Source organism: Onychostoma macrolepis, chromosome 10 (assembly GCF_012432095.1).
Source record: "Onychostoma macrolepis isolate SWU-2019 chromosome 10, ASM1243209v1, whole genome shotgun sequence".
Taxonomy (NCBI): Eukaryota; Metazoa; Chordata; class Actinopteri; order Cypriniformes; family Cyprinidae; genus Onychostoma; species Onychostoma macrolepis.
In genome coordinates this window covers 11,296,896-11,315,271 of record NC_081164.1, presented here as the reverse complement: position 1 = coordinate 11,315,271, position 18,376 = coordinate 11,296,896, and the positions used below count along the sequence as shown (strand labels likewise).

Genomic DNA, 18,376 nt, shown 5'->3' with positions numbered 1-18,376 from the left:
CTGTGTTGAAAATTATTTGGGTGCAGTAATTTTCTTCATTGATTAATTTATTTAAAATATATATTGCGCTATCGGGTAAATATTGCCAGGCGCAGCTTTCCTTGAAGTAGGCTACTTGAAGATTATAACCCAACTAATGCATTCCATCTCCAAAAGGAGATTTAAAATCATACAAAAATTGACTTTAAATCCCTTTGTTATAAAGGAAAGTGCTCTTGTTTGAGAGTATGAAACTACTGGATCTTTTTTATTATTATTTATTTTGCAAGGAATAAATAAAACGTGCGCGCTCCTCCAGTCGTTCCATCATGTAGATCACGAACCCTGAAACTTCTTAATATTCATGAGCTAGGTCTTCGTAATTGGATGGTAACTGCGCAGCGTCAGGAATGCATAATTAATGTTTATAAGAAAGCCTTCGCCATTGGAAGTCTACCAAAGAGCTTTAGCATGACCTAATTTATATTTATGAGCTGAGACTTCTCGACAACCCGCCAACCCGCCAACGCAAAACCGGACCAAGTGCAAAACACTTTGAAACTTTGCTGTGTCGGCAGAGGACAGGACACTTATTAGAGCCCCGTATCCCCCAGAAAAGGTACGTTAAACTTTCTCAACGGTAAAAAGCTCAGACAAGTCAGCGAAATTTACGTTTTTTTTTAATTGGATATGAAGGTAGGCTAATCAAAATTGCACAACATCCAGAATCACAGGGACTTGGTTCTCTGCTGACATGCAGAGACCTGTGCCTAGAAAACATCAAATAACTGAGACATAAGAGGCTAAATAATGTTTTTATATGTAAGTAAATAAACAGTAGCCTAATAAAATCATATTAAAAATATTTTCTAATTTCAGAAAATATTCTAATCAGTTTGGTGTTGTGTGATCAACAGATATTTATTTCACCTGCCATTAATACAACAAACAGTTATCCTGAATTATTATTATTTATATATATATATATATATATATTTTTTTTTTTTAAACTGGCTTTAGCTGTTTAATATTTAATCTGGCCAATAAAATGTCTACCTTCTTCATGTTCAGTATATTATTTTGATTAACCTCATTGATATTATATCAGTGTGTGAGTCTGAATATGAAGTGCATTGATCTAGCCTAAGTACAGTAAGTTTAAAATGGGGCGTTGGCTGCAGCGATTTTCTGCATGTTCTTTCAGCCTCTGAAATCTGTTTCTTATTAAAGATTTTCACTCCAAAGATCTAGCCACATGTCTAAGGACTGATGGGGTGAGAGACTCTTCTGGACAGTTTATGTCTAAATTATGTGCAGATTGGAATTCACCCCATGAGAGTGATATAAAATATCTGATATCTGTCTTTGATGTCCATAATTCCCTGTCATTATCCGGTGCACATTCCGAGGAAGTAAAATACACAGAAAAATGATTAGGCTGTCATACCATGTCTGGCATAGGCCTACATTATTTACTTTCTATCCCTTTTTCCATTTGGACACTTCTAGCTGGCTGAAGGTGACAGACACTGAATCCAGAGTGGTTATTTCTAATATACAAATGTGTTTTCGCACATAGTCCATAAACGAATAACAATATGATATGTGGTGTTGATATAATGCACATTTAAATAGAGGAAGCAAACTCCATGTGTGTACCACAAGACAAGTATTCTATTGTATCAAGGGCGCATGGACGGTCTCATGTGTTTGAGTCACTGCCTGACTGATTATGAATCAGAAGCTAGTTGCAACAAGTAATCGTAAAACGTAATCACCTTCAGACCATCCAACATGTTATTTCCTCAGAACAGATTTGTATTACATCTCTTGCTCACCAATGGATCCTTTGCAGTGAATGGGTGCCGCCAGAATGAGAGTTCAAACGGCTGAAAAAAACAAAAACAATAATCCACTAGTAACCCACACGGCTCCAGTCTATTAATTCAAATGTTAATGCATCTTGTGAAGTGAAAATCTGCATGTTTGTTAAAAAACAAAAACAAATGCATCATGTTTTTAATTTCAAACTGTCTCATCTGAAGTCATCAAAAGTCATCTCACCTGCATCAGGAGAGAAATATGTACAGCTCAATCGCCATTTTTAAGCAAAAACAGTCCAAAGCAGTTCTAAACAAATATGTTGGGGGATTTTGATGAGTGTGATTTTTCACTGGAGGAGTATTATTATGGATTATGAACTCGTATTTTGTCCATAAGTGTCATACGTTAAAAGTTAAAATGCCTTAAAGATGGATTTGTTTCTTAGAAAAATGCAGCTTTTTGCTTCACAAGACGTTAATTGATGGGCTGGAGTCTTGTGGATTACATGCGGATTATTGTGATATTTTTATCAGCTGTTTGGACTCGCATTCTGACGGCACCCATTCACTGCAGAGGATTCATTGGTGAGCAAGTTCAACTACATCTTGGATGGCCTAAGGGTGAATACATTTTCATTTTTGGGAGAACTATTTCTTAAAATCTTTGCAATTATAACGTTTTTTTCATAGGAAGTACAAAATGATCCTCAAAAACATTTGACACGGACCATCAACAGACCTCTCTTTTGCTCATTCACATCTGATCCGTGCAGATCCAGTTTTGCTTTCGTGAAAGGATGTTGTGTTCTCCTGGTACCAAGAGCACAGTGGGGACCTGTAAAGCATTTGCTCTTCCCTTAATGTCAGATGAAATGTGATTCATTTCCTCTCCATTTTTGCTTCTTGGGGCCTTTTAAAAGCATATGTGGAAACATTTAGGTAAGATCTCGAGGGATTCGTACTCTGTTTTTTGTACCCTACTGCTCTGTGTATTTGAATATGCATACAACAGCAGATGGATATCAGCTACAACAAATATTACTGGCAAATAGTTTGCTTTGGGTGTTAATCTTGATATTTACCTCATAGGACCGATTAAAAAAAAATAAAGAATGTTTATTAGAAACAACTTTTATTGTTATTCTCTGAAATTTCCTGATTGGTCAGTCTTTGCATGATATTTCCTGAATGCCCATCCATTTTGTCAGTAGTCTTGCTTTCGTTAATATTTTTCCCATAGGGATTTTCAAAAGTCTTCATTAATGCCTTGTTTATACTTTTGCCTAGCTCCGCAGCGTGAGCTTCCACTGACTGTGCGCGCACCTCCCCAAAAGGACGAGGCGTTTATACTTGGAGTATACTTGAATTACTTGAAGTAATTGCCCTCTTAAAGGGGTCATCGGATGCAAAATTCACTTTTCAAGTTGTTTGAACATAAATGTGTGTTGGAAGCGTGTGTACACATCCATACTATAATGATAAAAATCCAGTTTTTTTTTTTTTTTTTTTTAAATCCCTATTTTAAAATCCCCTTTCTCAAATCAGGCTGTTCTGAGATTCCTGTCAGAATGACGTAGTTCTGTACAGGCCCCTCCCACGATAGTTGATTAGACCCGCCCTGAGTGAGCTGTCATCAGTCCGCCATTGTGTCGACTCTCAGGAGACAAGAATGTCTCAGATTAAGCGATTGAGGCGTTTTGTTGTTGGATGTAATAATGAATGTAGCAGTCGTCATTAACTCTAGACATCTGAGCCGCTGAAGACGCAGAGGATTAACGTTACTTTCGTTTTGAGGGGAATGCGCCAATCTCCGATCTGCCTAAATGTGTCTATGTTTGCACCAATCATTCGTGATCCAGCTTCTTCTACTAGCTTCATGTGCTAGTTAGCCAGTTTCGCGGCTGAAGTAAACAGTAATGCTCGTCACCCCACGGAAAAGAGGGGCGGGGTCAGCGGAGCTCATTAGCATTTAAAGCAACATGAACTAAAAAAACGGCTTGATGAAAACAGAGCTGATTTTGACTGGGTAAAGGTTTTTTTTTACACTACCTTTGAGAAATTTTAACCAAAGTATGTTATAGACTTTCCATTAAGACCCTAAAGAATCATATCAACTTGTGGAAAATGGGCATCAGATGACCCCTTTAAATTAGCAGGAAACAGCGGTGAGAAGTAGTAAACTTGCGTCTTGCGTAAAGTTGAATGAATGAATTAATTTCTTAAGTATAAACTTATTAGGTTGTTGGTTCATTTGGAGAAAACACGTGAAAATATTTGTTTTGAGTACACTTCATTATACCCACACTTCAAAAGAATCAAAGAACAAAAAACTGTATATAGATATATATGTATAAAACTAATATTACTACATTGAACAACAACAAAACATTTTTTTTTTCATACTTTATCATTTTCATTTCATTAACAATTTCATTAATCAGGGACTGATGGAGTTTGAACTTAACTTCTTCCGATTCATAAAGATGCTGGTTCAGATGTGCCTGTTCGGCCAGAGTCACCCTGAAGTCGTGCATCTTCAGAAGCGGAGCTGCACGGAAAGTTACAAAAAATGCTGTGCACACCGCCACACGAAATGGGGCCTCGCACACTCAACGCGCATGATGTCATTTTCGCCACGCGCACCTTTGCGCTCGTGCAGACACGGCGATTATAAACCAGGCTTTAAAGAGTTAAAAGCCAAGAACCAAACCAAGCAGCAACAAGGTGAATCACAACAGCACAAAATTTGTAGTACGAACTACAATCCCATGAAGCATTGCAAATCCAAATGGAGAAAACACAGAACTATTGATTTGTTGATTATGTAGGCTATATAAAAAAATATATATGTTATGTTTATTGCAAAATACACATAACTATAGGATACAAATATTTAAGTAGTTTGTTAGGGCGGGTTCATGGGAGTGGGCTGATGCTAAAGAGCTCTTTTGGTGTGATTAACTTGTTTTGATTCTCTGATTGGTGGAGACTTTTTTAGAGTCATGGGTAATGTAGTTTTCACCAGGAATTCCACAGTTAAAAATCGATATTTTAAAAAGTATGTTGAAATAATGGACACTGGCGGCTTCAACAAAAGCATACCATCAATTAACAATCCCATAGGTCACAGTAGGCCTGTCTTTAACGGTTTATGAGTTACCATTAAAAATCAATTCCCCTATGGAGAAAATTCTGGAACCCGCCTGTTGCACAAAAAATATTTGACCGCATAATGCTGTGACCAAATTAAGTATTCCACCATGTAACACCATGTAATAAGTAACCTATTGTTAGTGCCAGGTCCCTTTAAGAGAAACATTCTAAACAATTATAAACAGGATAATTATATGGTGGTTAAAATGTGGCCCCATATTAACCCCACTTGCCTAGAGAGGGACGGTAGCCTTGTTTGAGTTTCCTCTTTGTGAAAGTGTATTTAGGAGCGCAGATCAAGAGTGCTAGGGTTACGCCGCTGGCCAGCCGTCTCGCCTGTTCTTCTTACCGCTGCTTCACATGCTTCCTGTTTCCAAGCTTTCGCCACATTCTTCAGCATGTAGATCATGCCAACACAACACTCTGCCAAGACCCCCTTCAATTTTCCCAGCTGTGTAATAGGGTTGATTCCATTACCATACCAATTTCAGATGACCCATGTTGGCTAAGCAGGACCATTTGTGCATTAAAATTAAAAATAAAAATAAAAGTATGTCCAACATATGTTTCTCTGTTTGGGTCAGAGCATATGCACATGTGCGCTCATGTGTGTGGTTTTCGAATGCAGTAATTACTGTAAAAGTAATGTTTTGAGCTAACCAGCAGGTGATGTCATAGCCCAAATTCTAATTTGGTCGCCTTCATCATATCCACCGCACCCTTTTATGAGCCTGCGAAGAAAAATAACTTGTTAAATGCACGCAAAAGCAGCATAAAGGAGGAAAAAACATGGTCAGTATCACCATATTATTTTTCTCTTCAGCTGAAGTCTCACAGGCTCTCAAGTTGCCTCATATCACATCAACCAATGGGTCGCAAGCAGCGTGACTGTTCCAATTCTTCCCCTCGTTTGCTTTGGCTGCTACGCTCGCCCGACTGTGTTCCAGATGCTGGTGCATGAGGTCATCCTGAAACCAGATTCCAGTCTCAACAGTCTGCCATCTCCCTGGAGATCACATTAAATATTTGACTAAAACAGGGGTCTGTCAGTTTGCCATTACATCAGCGTCTATAAAAATGCCCCCATTCACGCTTATCTGTGACCCATTCAGCGGGTTCCCTTATTTGCTCTTTATTTGTTTTAATGAAACTGTTTCTGTTAATTATAACCATATGAATGGAGCTGTAGTCTAGTGGTTAGCACATGTGCATGTGTGTGTGACATGAGATCTGAGAATGATGAATCTGAGGCGATTTATCAAAATCTTCTAAAGAAATAAAGTATTAAGAAAAAATAATAATAATGAAATAAATATGTAAATAATAACAGAAATGCCCCAATTTTATTCTATTAGAAAAAATCTTAATACCAATAGTAAAAAATAATAACTTTCATTATTGTTAGGAAGAGAAATATGAAAAAATAAAGATAAGAATATTCTCTTTATAAGACAATGTTTAACATTTTCTTAAGCTAGAAAATAAGAAGAAAAGTGGTTCAGAAAAATGTTATCCTTAAAAATGTTTTATGAATCCAGGCCCTGCCTTCTCTTGAAGACTGTCCCATAAAAACACCATAAATCTCATTTGAAAAAGTATGAGCCCATGATCTTTGAGCTTTGGTGAGCATGACTGTTAGAACCACGCTAAAATGTGATCTCTAAATGTCTATCTGCATGGTCTGTCATTAAAGTTAACCGACCAGGAAACACAGAACTGAAAAAAAAAAACTATCACAAACAGTACATTTCAGAAGTCTTCGAACTTTCGGGAAAACAAGAGTGCTTATGCCAAGTCCTGTAACAGTATCTAGCATATTTAAACCTCATTACTGTTCAAATACTTCTCCTGTGTCCATTAAAAAAAATACTTGTGCTTGTCTAAAACAGGCATGGATTGGAGGTTTAGTTTTAGATGTGTTAATAGGACCACTGGTTTGGTACAGCGGATGCAAACCATTCACTACACAGAAAAATAGGTCTGTGATTCTGGTTTTGGCAGTGATGTTTGACAACTTGAGCTGAACTTATTTATGGACTGTACAGGCCAACTTGCTCAGTTTCATTTGAAACTTTGGGATCTACCAGCTTCCTTCCAATAAAGGATTAGTTTAGGGTTCACATTTGCAAAGGAGACAGAAAGTAAACACATTATTTTCCCTCAGCCTTTGGGACTTTGTGTAGACCAGTAAAATATGTCATACCACAGCCATTAGTTAGGCTAGTTGACAGACAACCCACCTGGAAAGTGTTCTGATATGCATGCTAAATAATTAACCAGATATGTAAGCTCAATGCAAAGTGTTTGAAGAAGTGAACGAGAGGTTCCCTCTTCAAACATTGTCAAAGAACTGTTAACATTCCTCATCTCACCACATGCATACCAGACATACTTCTGCACATATACAGAACAAAATCAACGCGATCAAATGTGTGCCCGCATGCTAGAAAACACGCACATATTAGCTTGAAGCATTTGCACAAAAAGTTAATATTTTATTCCCAGGAAATGTAACCTGCCCTCATTTTTAATGACTACATGGGAAAATTCCCAATGACTTGTTTTGTCGAGTGAAACGATATGTAATTCAAACCAGACACTCGCAGCGATGTGATCCGGTAAGTATGTGTATAATCGAATATCTCTTAACAAATTCAATTTTTATAATAGTTCCTCCAGTGTTTCACGACATTATTTGATTTAGGTATGAATGCGTGTAATGAATGTGCGGTTTTATTAGGCTATTACCGATTAGATTGATCATACTGAAAGAAAGTCTTTCATCCCGTCTGCTAGTCTTCTAACCCGCTTTGCAGCTGAACTGAACCCATTATCAGATGAAGATAAGACCGAGGGACAATAAAAAACATGTGCTGTTTGCTGTTGCCTATGGTTACATAACAACTTAGAGCAATTTTGTACCTCCGCCTAAGGGAAAACGGAACAAACACTCTCTTATCAATAAATGTCCCCCCTCACTGTTTCCTGAGGAAACTCTGAACAGTTACATGAGGCGGTGTGAGACGTGTTACAACAACGGTTCGGGGGGAAAAAAATCTATTTCTTTTTCTGCATTTATACATCATGATGTATTTTTATGAGCACGATGAGGTAATCGCTTTTATTATTTCTCACAGCTTTTCACGGGATTTATTGGGTGACTATGGCGGCCCGTTCCAACTGTTTTTACTGTCGCGAGGACCTCAGTGGAAAGAAGTTTGTGAGGAAAGACGAGAAACAAGTCTGCGTGCGATGCTTTGACAAGTTCTGCGCCAACACCTGCGTGGAGTGTCGACGCCCAATCAGCACCGACTCCAAGGTAACACGTGATAGCTGGAGCTGTTTTTTTCTCTCCTCCGTGGGTGGTTTTGCCATTGAAATACAACTAACACCACGCTGAAATACTGGAAATATCTCCTTTGTTGTAGCTCCGGTCTGTACCTTTCCATATCAGATAAGAGCACACAACATAATAATAAATAATAATAATAAATAAATAATAATAGTTTGGAGAAAGTTTTACACCTTCGGTAATCCACTACACTAACTTTTACACTATCTGTCATCTACTCTATCTAACCATTAGGCTTTGAAGTCAAAATAGCACTAGAAGTATAAATTAAATGTATTTCTGCAAGCATTTCATAATATTTTTCAAAAATAAATATATACACTATTGTTCAAAATACTGTATTTTATAGTAAGATAGTATTAAAATGTAAAATAACTTTCCTATTTGAATATATTTTGAAATGTAAATTATTCCTGTGATGGCAAAGCTGAATTTTCCGCAGCCATTACTCCAGTCTTCGGTGTCACATGATCCTTCAGAAATCATTATGCTGATTTGATGCTCAAGAAACATTTCTTATTATGATCAATGTTGCAACGGTTGTGTTGCTGCTGCTTATTTTTTGGAATCAGATTTTTTTCTCAGGATTCGTTGATCAATAGAAAGAAAACAGCATTTATTTGAAAGATGTATTATGTAACATTATGTATTTACTGTCACTTTTGATTAATTTAATGCACCCTTGCTGCTTTTTAAAAAATTATTATTATTATTATTGTGGAGCATATTTAAATTTAAATATATTACTTTCACAAATATTGTGAGTTAAATTGTATTATATCACATCTCTCAGTCTTGGTTCTTGTCTACATAGGAGCTTCACCATAAGGGCCGGTACTGGCACTCGGATTGTTTCCGATGTGCCAAGTGCTATAAGAATCTGGCCAAGGAGTCTTTCACCTCCAAGGATGACAGGATCCTGTGTGGGACGTGTAGCTCACGTGAGGATGCCCCTCGCTGCCATGGATGCTACAAGCCCATACTGGCAGGTAGGGGACAGATTCTCTCCACACCTTCTGCTGTATATGTATTCTAGCACAAATTTATATATAGATATAAAATAGATGTTAAAAAGTTAAATATGTTATATTTCAAGTATAGATATAGTACAAGTTAATACATAGTTTTTTTGTATTATCTTATCTTATTTATCTATTTTATTATATTATCTCTTCTAATTCATATGTTCAACAAGAACAAGGATTTCCATACATTTAAAATAAATATAGCAGAAGTCCCAGCCTTCAATTATTGTCTTTTTGACAATGGGGGGCCTTGTAGTCTTAGTGCTTAATTTGTACGTCATTTGTTCCTTTGTAACAGACCATTTTCCATTTTCCTTTCCTGTGTTCCTTTCCAGGCACTGAGAATGTGGAATACAAAGGCAACTCATGGCATGATGAGTGTTTCATCTGCTATCAGTGTCAAAAGCCAATCGGCTCCAAAAGTTTCATAGCAAAGAACAACAACATCTACTGCAGCCTTTGCCATGAGAAGAAATTTGCCAAACAATGCGCTTGCTGTAAGAAGGTGAGCGATGTAGTACAAATGAATGGATTTGTGTTCATTATTATTTTTAAAGTTGTAAGTTACTATATATTTTGTGAATACAAAACATGTTCTTTTCTAAAATAAAGACATTTTATGATAATAATGACCATCACAGGTTGCCTCAGTCTATTGTTTCCACATGTTTTGGCTCTCTTCCTCCAGCCCATTACCACAGGAGGTGTGAATTACCAGGACCAGCCGTGGCATTCTGAGTGCTTTGTGTGCTCCTCCTGCCGAAAGCCCCTGGCTGGCACCCGCTTCACCTCCCATGAGGAGAAGGTCTACTGTGTGGACTGCTACAAAAGCACTGTGGCCAAAAAATGCAGCGCCTGCCAGAATCCCATTACAGGTTTGAATCCACACACACATATCCACTGACATTCATTACTCTTTTTAAAAGTTCTGTATTTGACTTGAACTAAAGTGACAAATAAATCTGCCTTGTCTCATCCCACAGGATTTGGCAAGGCTACAAATGTAGTGAACTATGAGGGTGGCTCTTGGCATGATTACTGCTTTAACTGTAAGAAGTGCTCCCTTAACCTGGCAGAAAAGCGATTCGTCGCTCTCAATGGAGACATATACTGCTCTGACTGCTCCAAGAAACTGTAAGCACCTGATGACCGTGGAAACACAGAAGAGTGAGATTACTTTAGAAAAATATCAGCATTCATTTGAATTTATACAAAAGTCCTACATAAATATGTTGAAGTATTGACAAAGGCTTCTGTTATGTTGGTTCTGGCTTCTTCATTAAGGAAGTTTGATATTTCCTGTAAGGAATGTTACGTTTACCTAGAGGCTTTGATGGGAAAATGTATCCTCTCTCTTTCCAAAGCCTATTTGTCTCAAGAAAGATAGTAAGACAGGATGAAAGATGGATAATGTAGAGAGATGTGTATTAAGAAGGTGAAGTCTGTCGTTTGAGACGTATTACTGGTAAATCTGTTTTAAATAATGTTTCAAAATGAAGCTTTGGGTTGATCATTTTTAAATCTTTGACAGCTTGTAATCATGGACACTGAACTTTTCAGTAGTGTTTCTGTATCTTTTAGATTGCTTCCTTGGGATTTGAAATACTAACAGTACAATCTGTACAATCGTTCTCCTTACTAACACATTCTGCTTAATGTAATTAATATGACAATTATGTTATTTTAATTTGCCTTTGTATGATCTGAGAAAAAATAAAATTGGGAGTCTATCCTTTGCATTCTTTAAATGCTGTGTGTTTTTTCATAAAACAGCGACATCCAGAAAGAATGAAGTTGGGATTCTGTCATTTGTATTCGTTAAATGCAGTGTGTTTTTCATACAGCAGCGACATCTAGTGGCTAAACATAGCACAGAACCACTATGACCGTTCCTAATCATTTTGCAGTATTTAAAGTCTCCCAAAAGATGTTTAAAAACATAGTGTAGAATAAAATGGTTATTGTATTATACTCTTGTTTTTCAGCGGGAATGCAATTCATTTGTTCAAAACAACACAGATTTGACCAATTGCATTTAGTCTACACCAGTGGTCTCAAACTCGATTCCTGGAGGGCCGCAGCTCTGATGAGTTTAGATCCAACCAGCTCCAACTCACACCTGCTTGGAAGTTTCTAGTGATCCTGAAGACCTCGATTAGCTGGATCAAGTGTGTTTGATTAGGGTTGGCGCAAAACTGTGCAGAGCTGTGGCCCTCCAGGAACTGAGTTTGAGACAAGTGGTCTACAACCTTACAAAAAATAAGTTTATTCAAGTGTGCTATTAGTAGGCTATACTTCTTTTAAACTAACAATAGGAAAGTAAACTTTTAGTCTACTTTTTATGTACTTCTAAGAAATGGGCTTTATGTACTTCTCAGAAATATACTTAAAATGACATTTTAAGTATACTTGACTTATACTTAGAAAAAGTTTCAATGTATTTGAGCTATACTTGTGCTCCAAGAATCCGGGTGATACGGATCATTGTGATTTCGGTAGGGGGTGCTAGTACACATCATCTGTACAGGATTTCCAAAAAAACACAAGTGAAGAAGAAACCGAAACAACAGATGCTTCCACATGTAATCTAACACGATCATCAGACATAAAACAGCATCAAAACTTAATAATGACTGTCAAGCTTTGGGGTGTTGATTGACTCCATCTACGTTTTCATTATCATTCTGAATCCAATTCGTAGCCTTTTTCAGCTTTTTGTTCAAAATGTTGTTTATTTCTTATTATTTATTTATTTTTTATTTATGAAACTTACCCACATTCAAGTGTTTAAGAAAAGAATACATGAAGCTAGAATAAAATATTTTTATTTACAAGCAGATACCCTGTTCCTTCTTTTGATGTTTTGTATGTTCAGATGTTCATACAACAAAATATACACACATTAATATCTAAATAGGTACATAGTAGTATACTTAAAGTATGACGTAAAGTTCACTTAAGGAAAACTTACGAGTATACTTGCAGTATAAAACTACTAAACTAGTAGTTTACTGAGACTATACTTCAAAGTGTACTAAAAATGCTACTACAAGTAGCCTATTTAATTAGTAAACTATCAGTATACCCTCACTTTTAGTATAGTTGCAGTACAAGCTAAAAACATTGATGTAAACTAGTTGTATACTCAAAGTTTACTACTGTTATACTTAAAGTATACTTAAAGTATACTTTTAAATACTAGAAAGTGGACCGATTTAGTCCCAAGGAGTATTGAAATAGAACACTTACAAGTATACTACTAGTACACTGATATCTGTATACTAACTACATAAAGGCCCGGTTTCACAAATGAGGCTTAGCTTAAGCCAGCACTAGGCTTTAGTTAAATTGAGATATTTAAGCAACTTTTACAAAAACGCCTCAGAAGAAAACATTAAGGTGTGCATCTTGACACAGAACAATGACACTGATATATTTTAAGATATGTCAGAGCAAGATATTTTCAGTTGAAAACAGCACAAATATGCATTTTAGTCTGGGACTAGTTTAAGCCTTGTCTGTGAAACCGGGGGTATGTACCCAGGTGAAAAAGAAATATATTTAAATTGTGCTTTTTAAGACACACTTAATATATTTATATTATACTATACTAAGTGCATATTAAATGTATTATTTTGAAACAACTTTAAGTATATTAAGTGTATTTCAAGATATGTTTAAGTTCAATTTTAATCTATTTGTAATATATTTAATATATTGAAATTGTGTTAAATTGGAACCACTTTAAGTATATTTAGTGCAATTTAAGTGTATTTCTTAAAATACATTTAAAATGTACTTTTAATACTTCATGAAGTACAGGTAGAATATATTTGAAGCATCATTTTAATGTGCTTCAAATACATTTCAATTGTATTTCAGCTCATTAGAAATGCATTAGCATTACACTACTAGTATATTATATTATATTTATTAGTATTATATTTTTCAGTATATACACACACACGTACACTTTGATATGTAGAAAACTTTAATGTATTACATATTGTGTACATTACAAATATTCATACAGTATTCATAAGTACATTATTCAATTTCATACATTCATAAGTACATTAAAAAAAGTACAGCAGCATATATACTTTGGTGAAAAACAAAAAACATACTATTAAATGTATTAAAAATGTACTTGAAATACAAGTATGTTTATAGTATATTTGTATTACTACAAACATACTCAAGTACATTTTAAAACATTATACAAAAAACATTATAATAAATGAAAAAAAAATACAAATGCTATGGAAAAGCTATCTTATCCAGTTGTAGAACATTTCAGTTATACCTGTATTACTGAAAAGTTAAGAATTTTACATCAATGAATAAATAAAAATTACAATGCAATTTTCTGAAGAAAAAAAAAACAAAAATTTACAGAAAAACTAAGTGCAGAAGTGAATAGATGTGTGTGCAAAGACTGAAGATGATAAAGTTCAAGCAACAGAATAGGGAGGGATGGAGGGGTTTTGGAGGTGGACGAGGAGATGGTGTAGGAATGGTGAGAGGCAAAGGTGCGGGATGATGGCAGGATGTGGTGAAGGGATGGTGATGGGAGGATGACGATGATGCCCTGGCGGCTTAGATGGAGTTTGGCACATGGCACAGACCCAGAGCATCCCAGTGCTGACAATACACAGCGGAGTCGAGGGAGGGAGGAGCCAAGATGTAGATGGAGGGCCGATGGAGCTGAGTGTCGTCGCAGGTTCCGGAGACCTGGGCACAGCCTAGTCGTCCTGGCATACAATATTTTGCACAAGTGCCTTGCAGCTTTAGAAGAAAAAAAAAAAAAACAGAAACAAAATTAGATAATGGATTTTTACACGAATGACTGAAAGGAAGCACAAATTAGCCACCTGGAATGGACACATTGCTAACATGTTTCTTCCAAGATTGACCGAATCATCCTCCATTAGGCCTGATTCAAAAATCTCTATAACAGAGGTGATACGATATTAAAATATACTTACTATTCCTTTGCTTGTCTCTGCACTCAGATTTCAGTTTGTCTTCTATAGCAGCTGATCTGAAAAACAACAAATGCTAATATTTCTCACACGCACAAAAAAAGGCAAATGATGATTGATGATTTGTTTTCTATTTAAGAATGACAGAACAATGTACCTGGTCGGAAATATAGTCAAAAACCTTCCCAGCCTCAGCAGTTTCAGATGTACTGTATGCTCTTACAAGCAGCCCTTCTTACAATTTAATCTTTGTTCTTATCTGTAATGAGAAATACATATTAGAAAATAAAGTCGATAAGGTTGTCAAGCTTGAACAAATATAAACACCAATCAACCAACACTACCACAGTTTGCTGATCAGCTCAAGACAAAGTAACTGTATGTTCATAATCATGGTTCTTCAAAGATCATTAACCTTATTAAAATGAAGCCAAATTGTTCAGGAAATCAGAAATAAATACACTTCATGTTGCAAATAAAAACTGTTAATGTTGTACATGTTATAATGACTAATTTTATTTAATTAATTTTTTCTGCCAATGCATTTGTCAAAAACATGACTGGTACAGACAAATAACGTTAATTAAATACAAATCTTACCTGAAGTCACAGTGAGGTTCCAACAGCCAGACGCCATACACGCTTGCAGAAGCTGGTAAAAATAATAATATACCGCTTTATGCCATGGTCTGTCTGAATACTGGATTCTGATTGGCTGGCAGGTGTTGATTAAATTCATTGAACTGGGGCCTGTACCATGAAGCTGGATTAGCTGGCTAGCCAGGTAAGTTTCAGTTTAGTTTGCGCCAACTCTGGGTTTTAGGTACCATGAAAGTAGCTTGGCTTTTAGCTGCGTTCATTGCCATAGTAACTTACACTCCACAGCTAACCTGCTCCGGGGCAGGTTATGTTCTGAGTTAGAGATCTCAAACTGAAATTGGACCAATCAGATGTGAGCTAACTGACACATGTCTGACACAAAAAAAGTCACTCTCCCAGTTTATCTTGCTCCAAATTAAAGGTCACTAGTACAACAACAAAAAAAAAGAAGAAGAAAAAAAAAAAAAAGTTGGTCTGGCCTTAATGATAATTACATTATTTTATATTATTTATTTAATTATATGATTTATATTATTATTAATCCATTACACACAAGCTATTTTAGTTTAATAGTTATTATAAATAATTTATTTTAAATGAATGTTAATAGATACAGATTGTATATAATATAAATAAGTTGTAGAATCAATAGATAATGCTTTAAAAATGACTGTGACCTTACATGTTCGAGTCTCTATCGCTGTATATTTCCAACAATATAAACTAACTTAAGTTTCACTTGTGACTGCACTGATAAAGCAAGATAATTTATTTTATTTGTCCTCTTTCATGAACAAGTACTTTTTCATTGTAAATGCATTTAAATGAATCATATTTTTCAATCTTTTGATCAGTGGCTGTTAATCTGTTAGCCACTGATGTCACACATTCATGTGCACATGCTCCACAAACTCAGGATCAAAGCCTGAGTTAACAAAGAAAGTTGTTGATCAGCATCATGGTACCAACAAAGCCGGATTGGAGAGGTTTGGTTTTGTCAACTCGAAACTAATCCTGTAACTCTGAATTTGTTCATCTACCATCATGGTACAGGCCCCTGCACAGGTAGTTCCAGGTCAGTTTAATCACATTCTGGCAACAACATAAACAAACGTTACTGCGCATGCGCGCTTTTGTGGCCCTAACTTAACTTCCGGTAGACATCCAAATACAATCAGTAACAACAGCTAAGTCCCTCTAGAGTAGATTATGTTTTGATAACAAGCAAAATATGTTTGCTGCGTAAATCAGACGGACTGAGATGCAGCGATAACTACTTGGACGGACTTTTTAAAAATGCAAATTTATTCTTTGCCAGCAGGAGGCGCTTTAAAGCAGGAGAACTAGAGGTTTCCCCGGAAACAGCTGTTGAGCTGTACATTACACAAAGCAGCGCTGAGCTTACAAACGCTGCTTTATCAGGCATATAACTTGCTAGATGAAATGAAAATGACATCGAACATTTTCTAAAGACAGTTGTCCTTCAGAAATACAGTGATATAAAAACACCCGCGCCTCGTTTTGATTTTTAAACGTGCATTACGTGCACATGTTTATTCAACGAAGCCTGTTTATTCAACGAAGCCATTTGAAAATTCGGACCGTTTTGATATCGTGGCGGGTCGCCACAAATAAATAAATGTACGTGAAATACATCCCACAGCACAACAACCTGAGCCCAACTTCATTACTCATCACTTATCACTTTAACATTAACTGTGTTTGTAGCCGGCGCCACTAACAAGACCGATAAACAAACACTGGAAGTTAACTTCGGTCCAGGCGCGCGCGCCCGATGAAACCGTCTATAAACATTGGTAACCATAGTAACATACAGTTACAGTTGAATAGTAATACAGACAAAAATAACCGTCATTTTTATCGTTCCGGTCAAATATTGCAGCCCAAATATTATTAACATCTTTAATATGTGAATGCTGGCAAATGACCATGGCATAAACGGGATAATCAACAGCCAAGGTTATTTGTGCATTAAAGGATCTGAATGCACTCCGCTGCGTGTCGGGTGGTTCTTCGCCTCCACGTCGTGCATTCTAATCGTTTTATACACAGCTAGCCGTTGATTATCCCTTACATATTTTCTAATTAATTTCATAGTTCCCCCAAAACAATTTGAATTATGTCATCACACACTCACCCTTAAGATGCTCCAAACCATCTAAGACTTTCGTTCATCTTCGAAAGAAAAGCGGAGCTATTTTAATGAAATCTGAGAGATGTAACGTTATGTCCCTCCGATGAAAAGATTAATCAAAGATGTTCACGTTTCAAAAAGTTCATCGCAAAAAAACATCGCCAAAGTAATCCATATGAATTGCGTGGTTTCCTCCAAGCGCCCTAAAGAGACACGATCACTCTATATAATACTGTTTAAATTTAGACTTAAATGCACATTCAAAGGACATTTGCACGCACATCATATTTATTTTACGAAGCTCTCTGCTGCGAGCTCATTATCATGCGGACCAATCAGAGCCGTTCAATGGCTCTGGAACCAATCAGGTTTAGTCTGTGTTGTTTGAATTTAAACACAAATAAACGTTTTTTTGTTGTTGGTTTTTTTTCAGATATGATGTTGAAATCCTTGTGGGAATTTCAGAAATAAATATTAGAAAATAAAGGCATCAAGCATGAACAAATTTATAAACACCTAGCTTATAACAATTAATGTATCATACTGAACAACAGCCTAATCAACCAAAGTAGCATAACCCATATTAAACAACATATTTTAAATATTGCAATGGTTAATAATATTTGACAAAGGTTTGTACATTGTAAATGTTAAAAAGGTTTTTCAAAATATCGTACTTTTCCAAATATTACAATTATAAATACATAAATAGGCTATTTAATATATAACCATGTGTAGGCCTACTGCAATATAAAGTACATTAAAAACCTACTAAAAGTGTAATCATTTTGTTATGTTCTTACACAAAATACACATAAAATATACTTTAAGTAAGGGTAACATAGCCTATGTTTTCTGTAAATACAATAAAACGTCACTAAATGTATGCTTGTGTTTAATATATTCCTTAAAAGTGTAACTAAGAATATATTTATTAACATAGTATTTCTACTATACTTTTTAGAAATATAGTAATAGTGTGCTTGTGTTTAGCATATTCCTTAAAAGTGTAATTAAGCATATATTTAATTTATTACCAACGTATTTCTAGTATACTTTTTTATAAATACATTAAAAATATGCTTGTGTTTAGCATATTTCTTAGAAGTATAACTAAGCATATATTTAATACAAAAGTACTTCTAGTATACTTTTTAGAAACATATTAAAATGCAATTCAGTATATTTTTAATGCACTTCAAGTAAGCATGTTGGGAATACAAATGTATTATAAACATACTACTTGAATTTCAAGTATATTTTAATACATTTAATACTACGTCTTTTTCACCAGGGTATACTTA

The 18,376-nt window shown here is 35.7% G+C and overlaps 1 protein-coding gene and 1 long non-coding RNA gene across 6 annotated transcripts; one reads left to right on the top strand and one right to left on the bottom strand.

The window, feature by feature from the left end:
- The first annotated feature begins 462 nt into the window (after window positions 1–462).
- On the top strand, window positions 463–11,080 carry fhl1b (four and a half LIM domains 1b). Of its 4 annotated transcripts, none has more exons than XM_058790189.1 (6): window positions 463–598; window positions 8,093–8,274; window positions 9,122–9,296; window positions 9,668–9,837; window positions 10,021–10,207; window positions 10,316–11,080. In XM_058790189.1, exons 2-6 carry the CDS (start codon window positions 8,119–8,121, stop codon window positions 10,468–10,470), a joined length of 843 nt encoding a protein of 280 aa, XP_058646172.1. In that variant the 5' UTR covers window positions 463–598; window positions 8,093–8,118; the 3' UTR covers window positions 10,471–11,080. The 4 variants fall into 4 exon arrangements, with proteins under 4 accessions (XP_058646172.1, XP_058646171.1, XP_058646173.1 ...); XM_058790188.1 differs by lacking the exon at window positions 463–598 and adding an exon at window positions 2,711–2,741; XM_058790190.1 differs by lacking the exon at window positions 463–598 and adding an exon at window positions 7,232–7,573.
- A 2,645-nt stretch (window positions 11,081–13,725) lies between these two features.
- On the bottom strand, window positions 13,726–17,348 carry LOC131548695 (uncharacterized). Of its 2 annotated transcripts, XR_009273227.1 has the most exons (5): window positions 17,076–17,348; window positions 14,918–14,969; window positions 14,475–14,576; window positions 14,321–14,376; window positions 13,726–14,120 (listed from the first exon to the last, which is right to left on the bottom strand). It is a non-coding gene; the product is annotated as an uncharacterized LOC131548695 (long non-coding RNA). The 2 variants fall into 2 exon arrangements; XR_009273226.1 differs by lacking the exons at window positions 14,918–14,969; window positions 17,076–17,348 and having other exon boundaries at window positions 14,475–14,862.
- Window positions 17,349–18,376: the final 1,028 nt, after the last annotated feature.

What these genes read in the sequence shown, in the direction of transcription:
- fhl1b (XM_058790187.1), top strand. Translation starts at nt 7,964, where the DNA reads ATGAGGCGGTGTGAGACGTGTTACAACAACG. An exon ending in AATGCGCTTGCTGTAAGAAG is followed by an intron (nt 9,838 to 10,020) that starts GTGAGCGATGTA and finishes CTCTTCCTCCAG; the next exon opens with CCCATTACCACAGGAGGTGT. An exon ending in CTGCCAGAATCCCATTACAG is followed by an intron (nt 10,208 to 10,315) that starts GTTTGAATCCAC and finishes CTCATCCCACAG; the next exon opens with GATTTGGCAAGGCTACAAAT.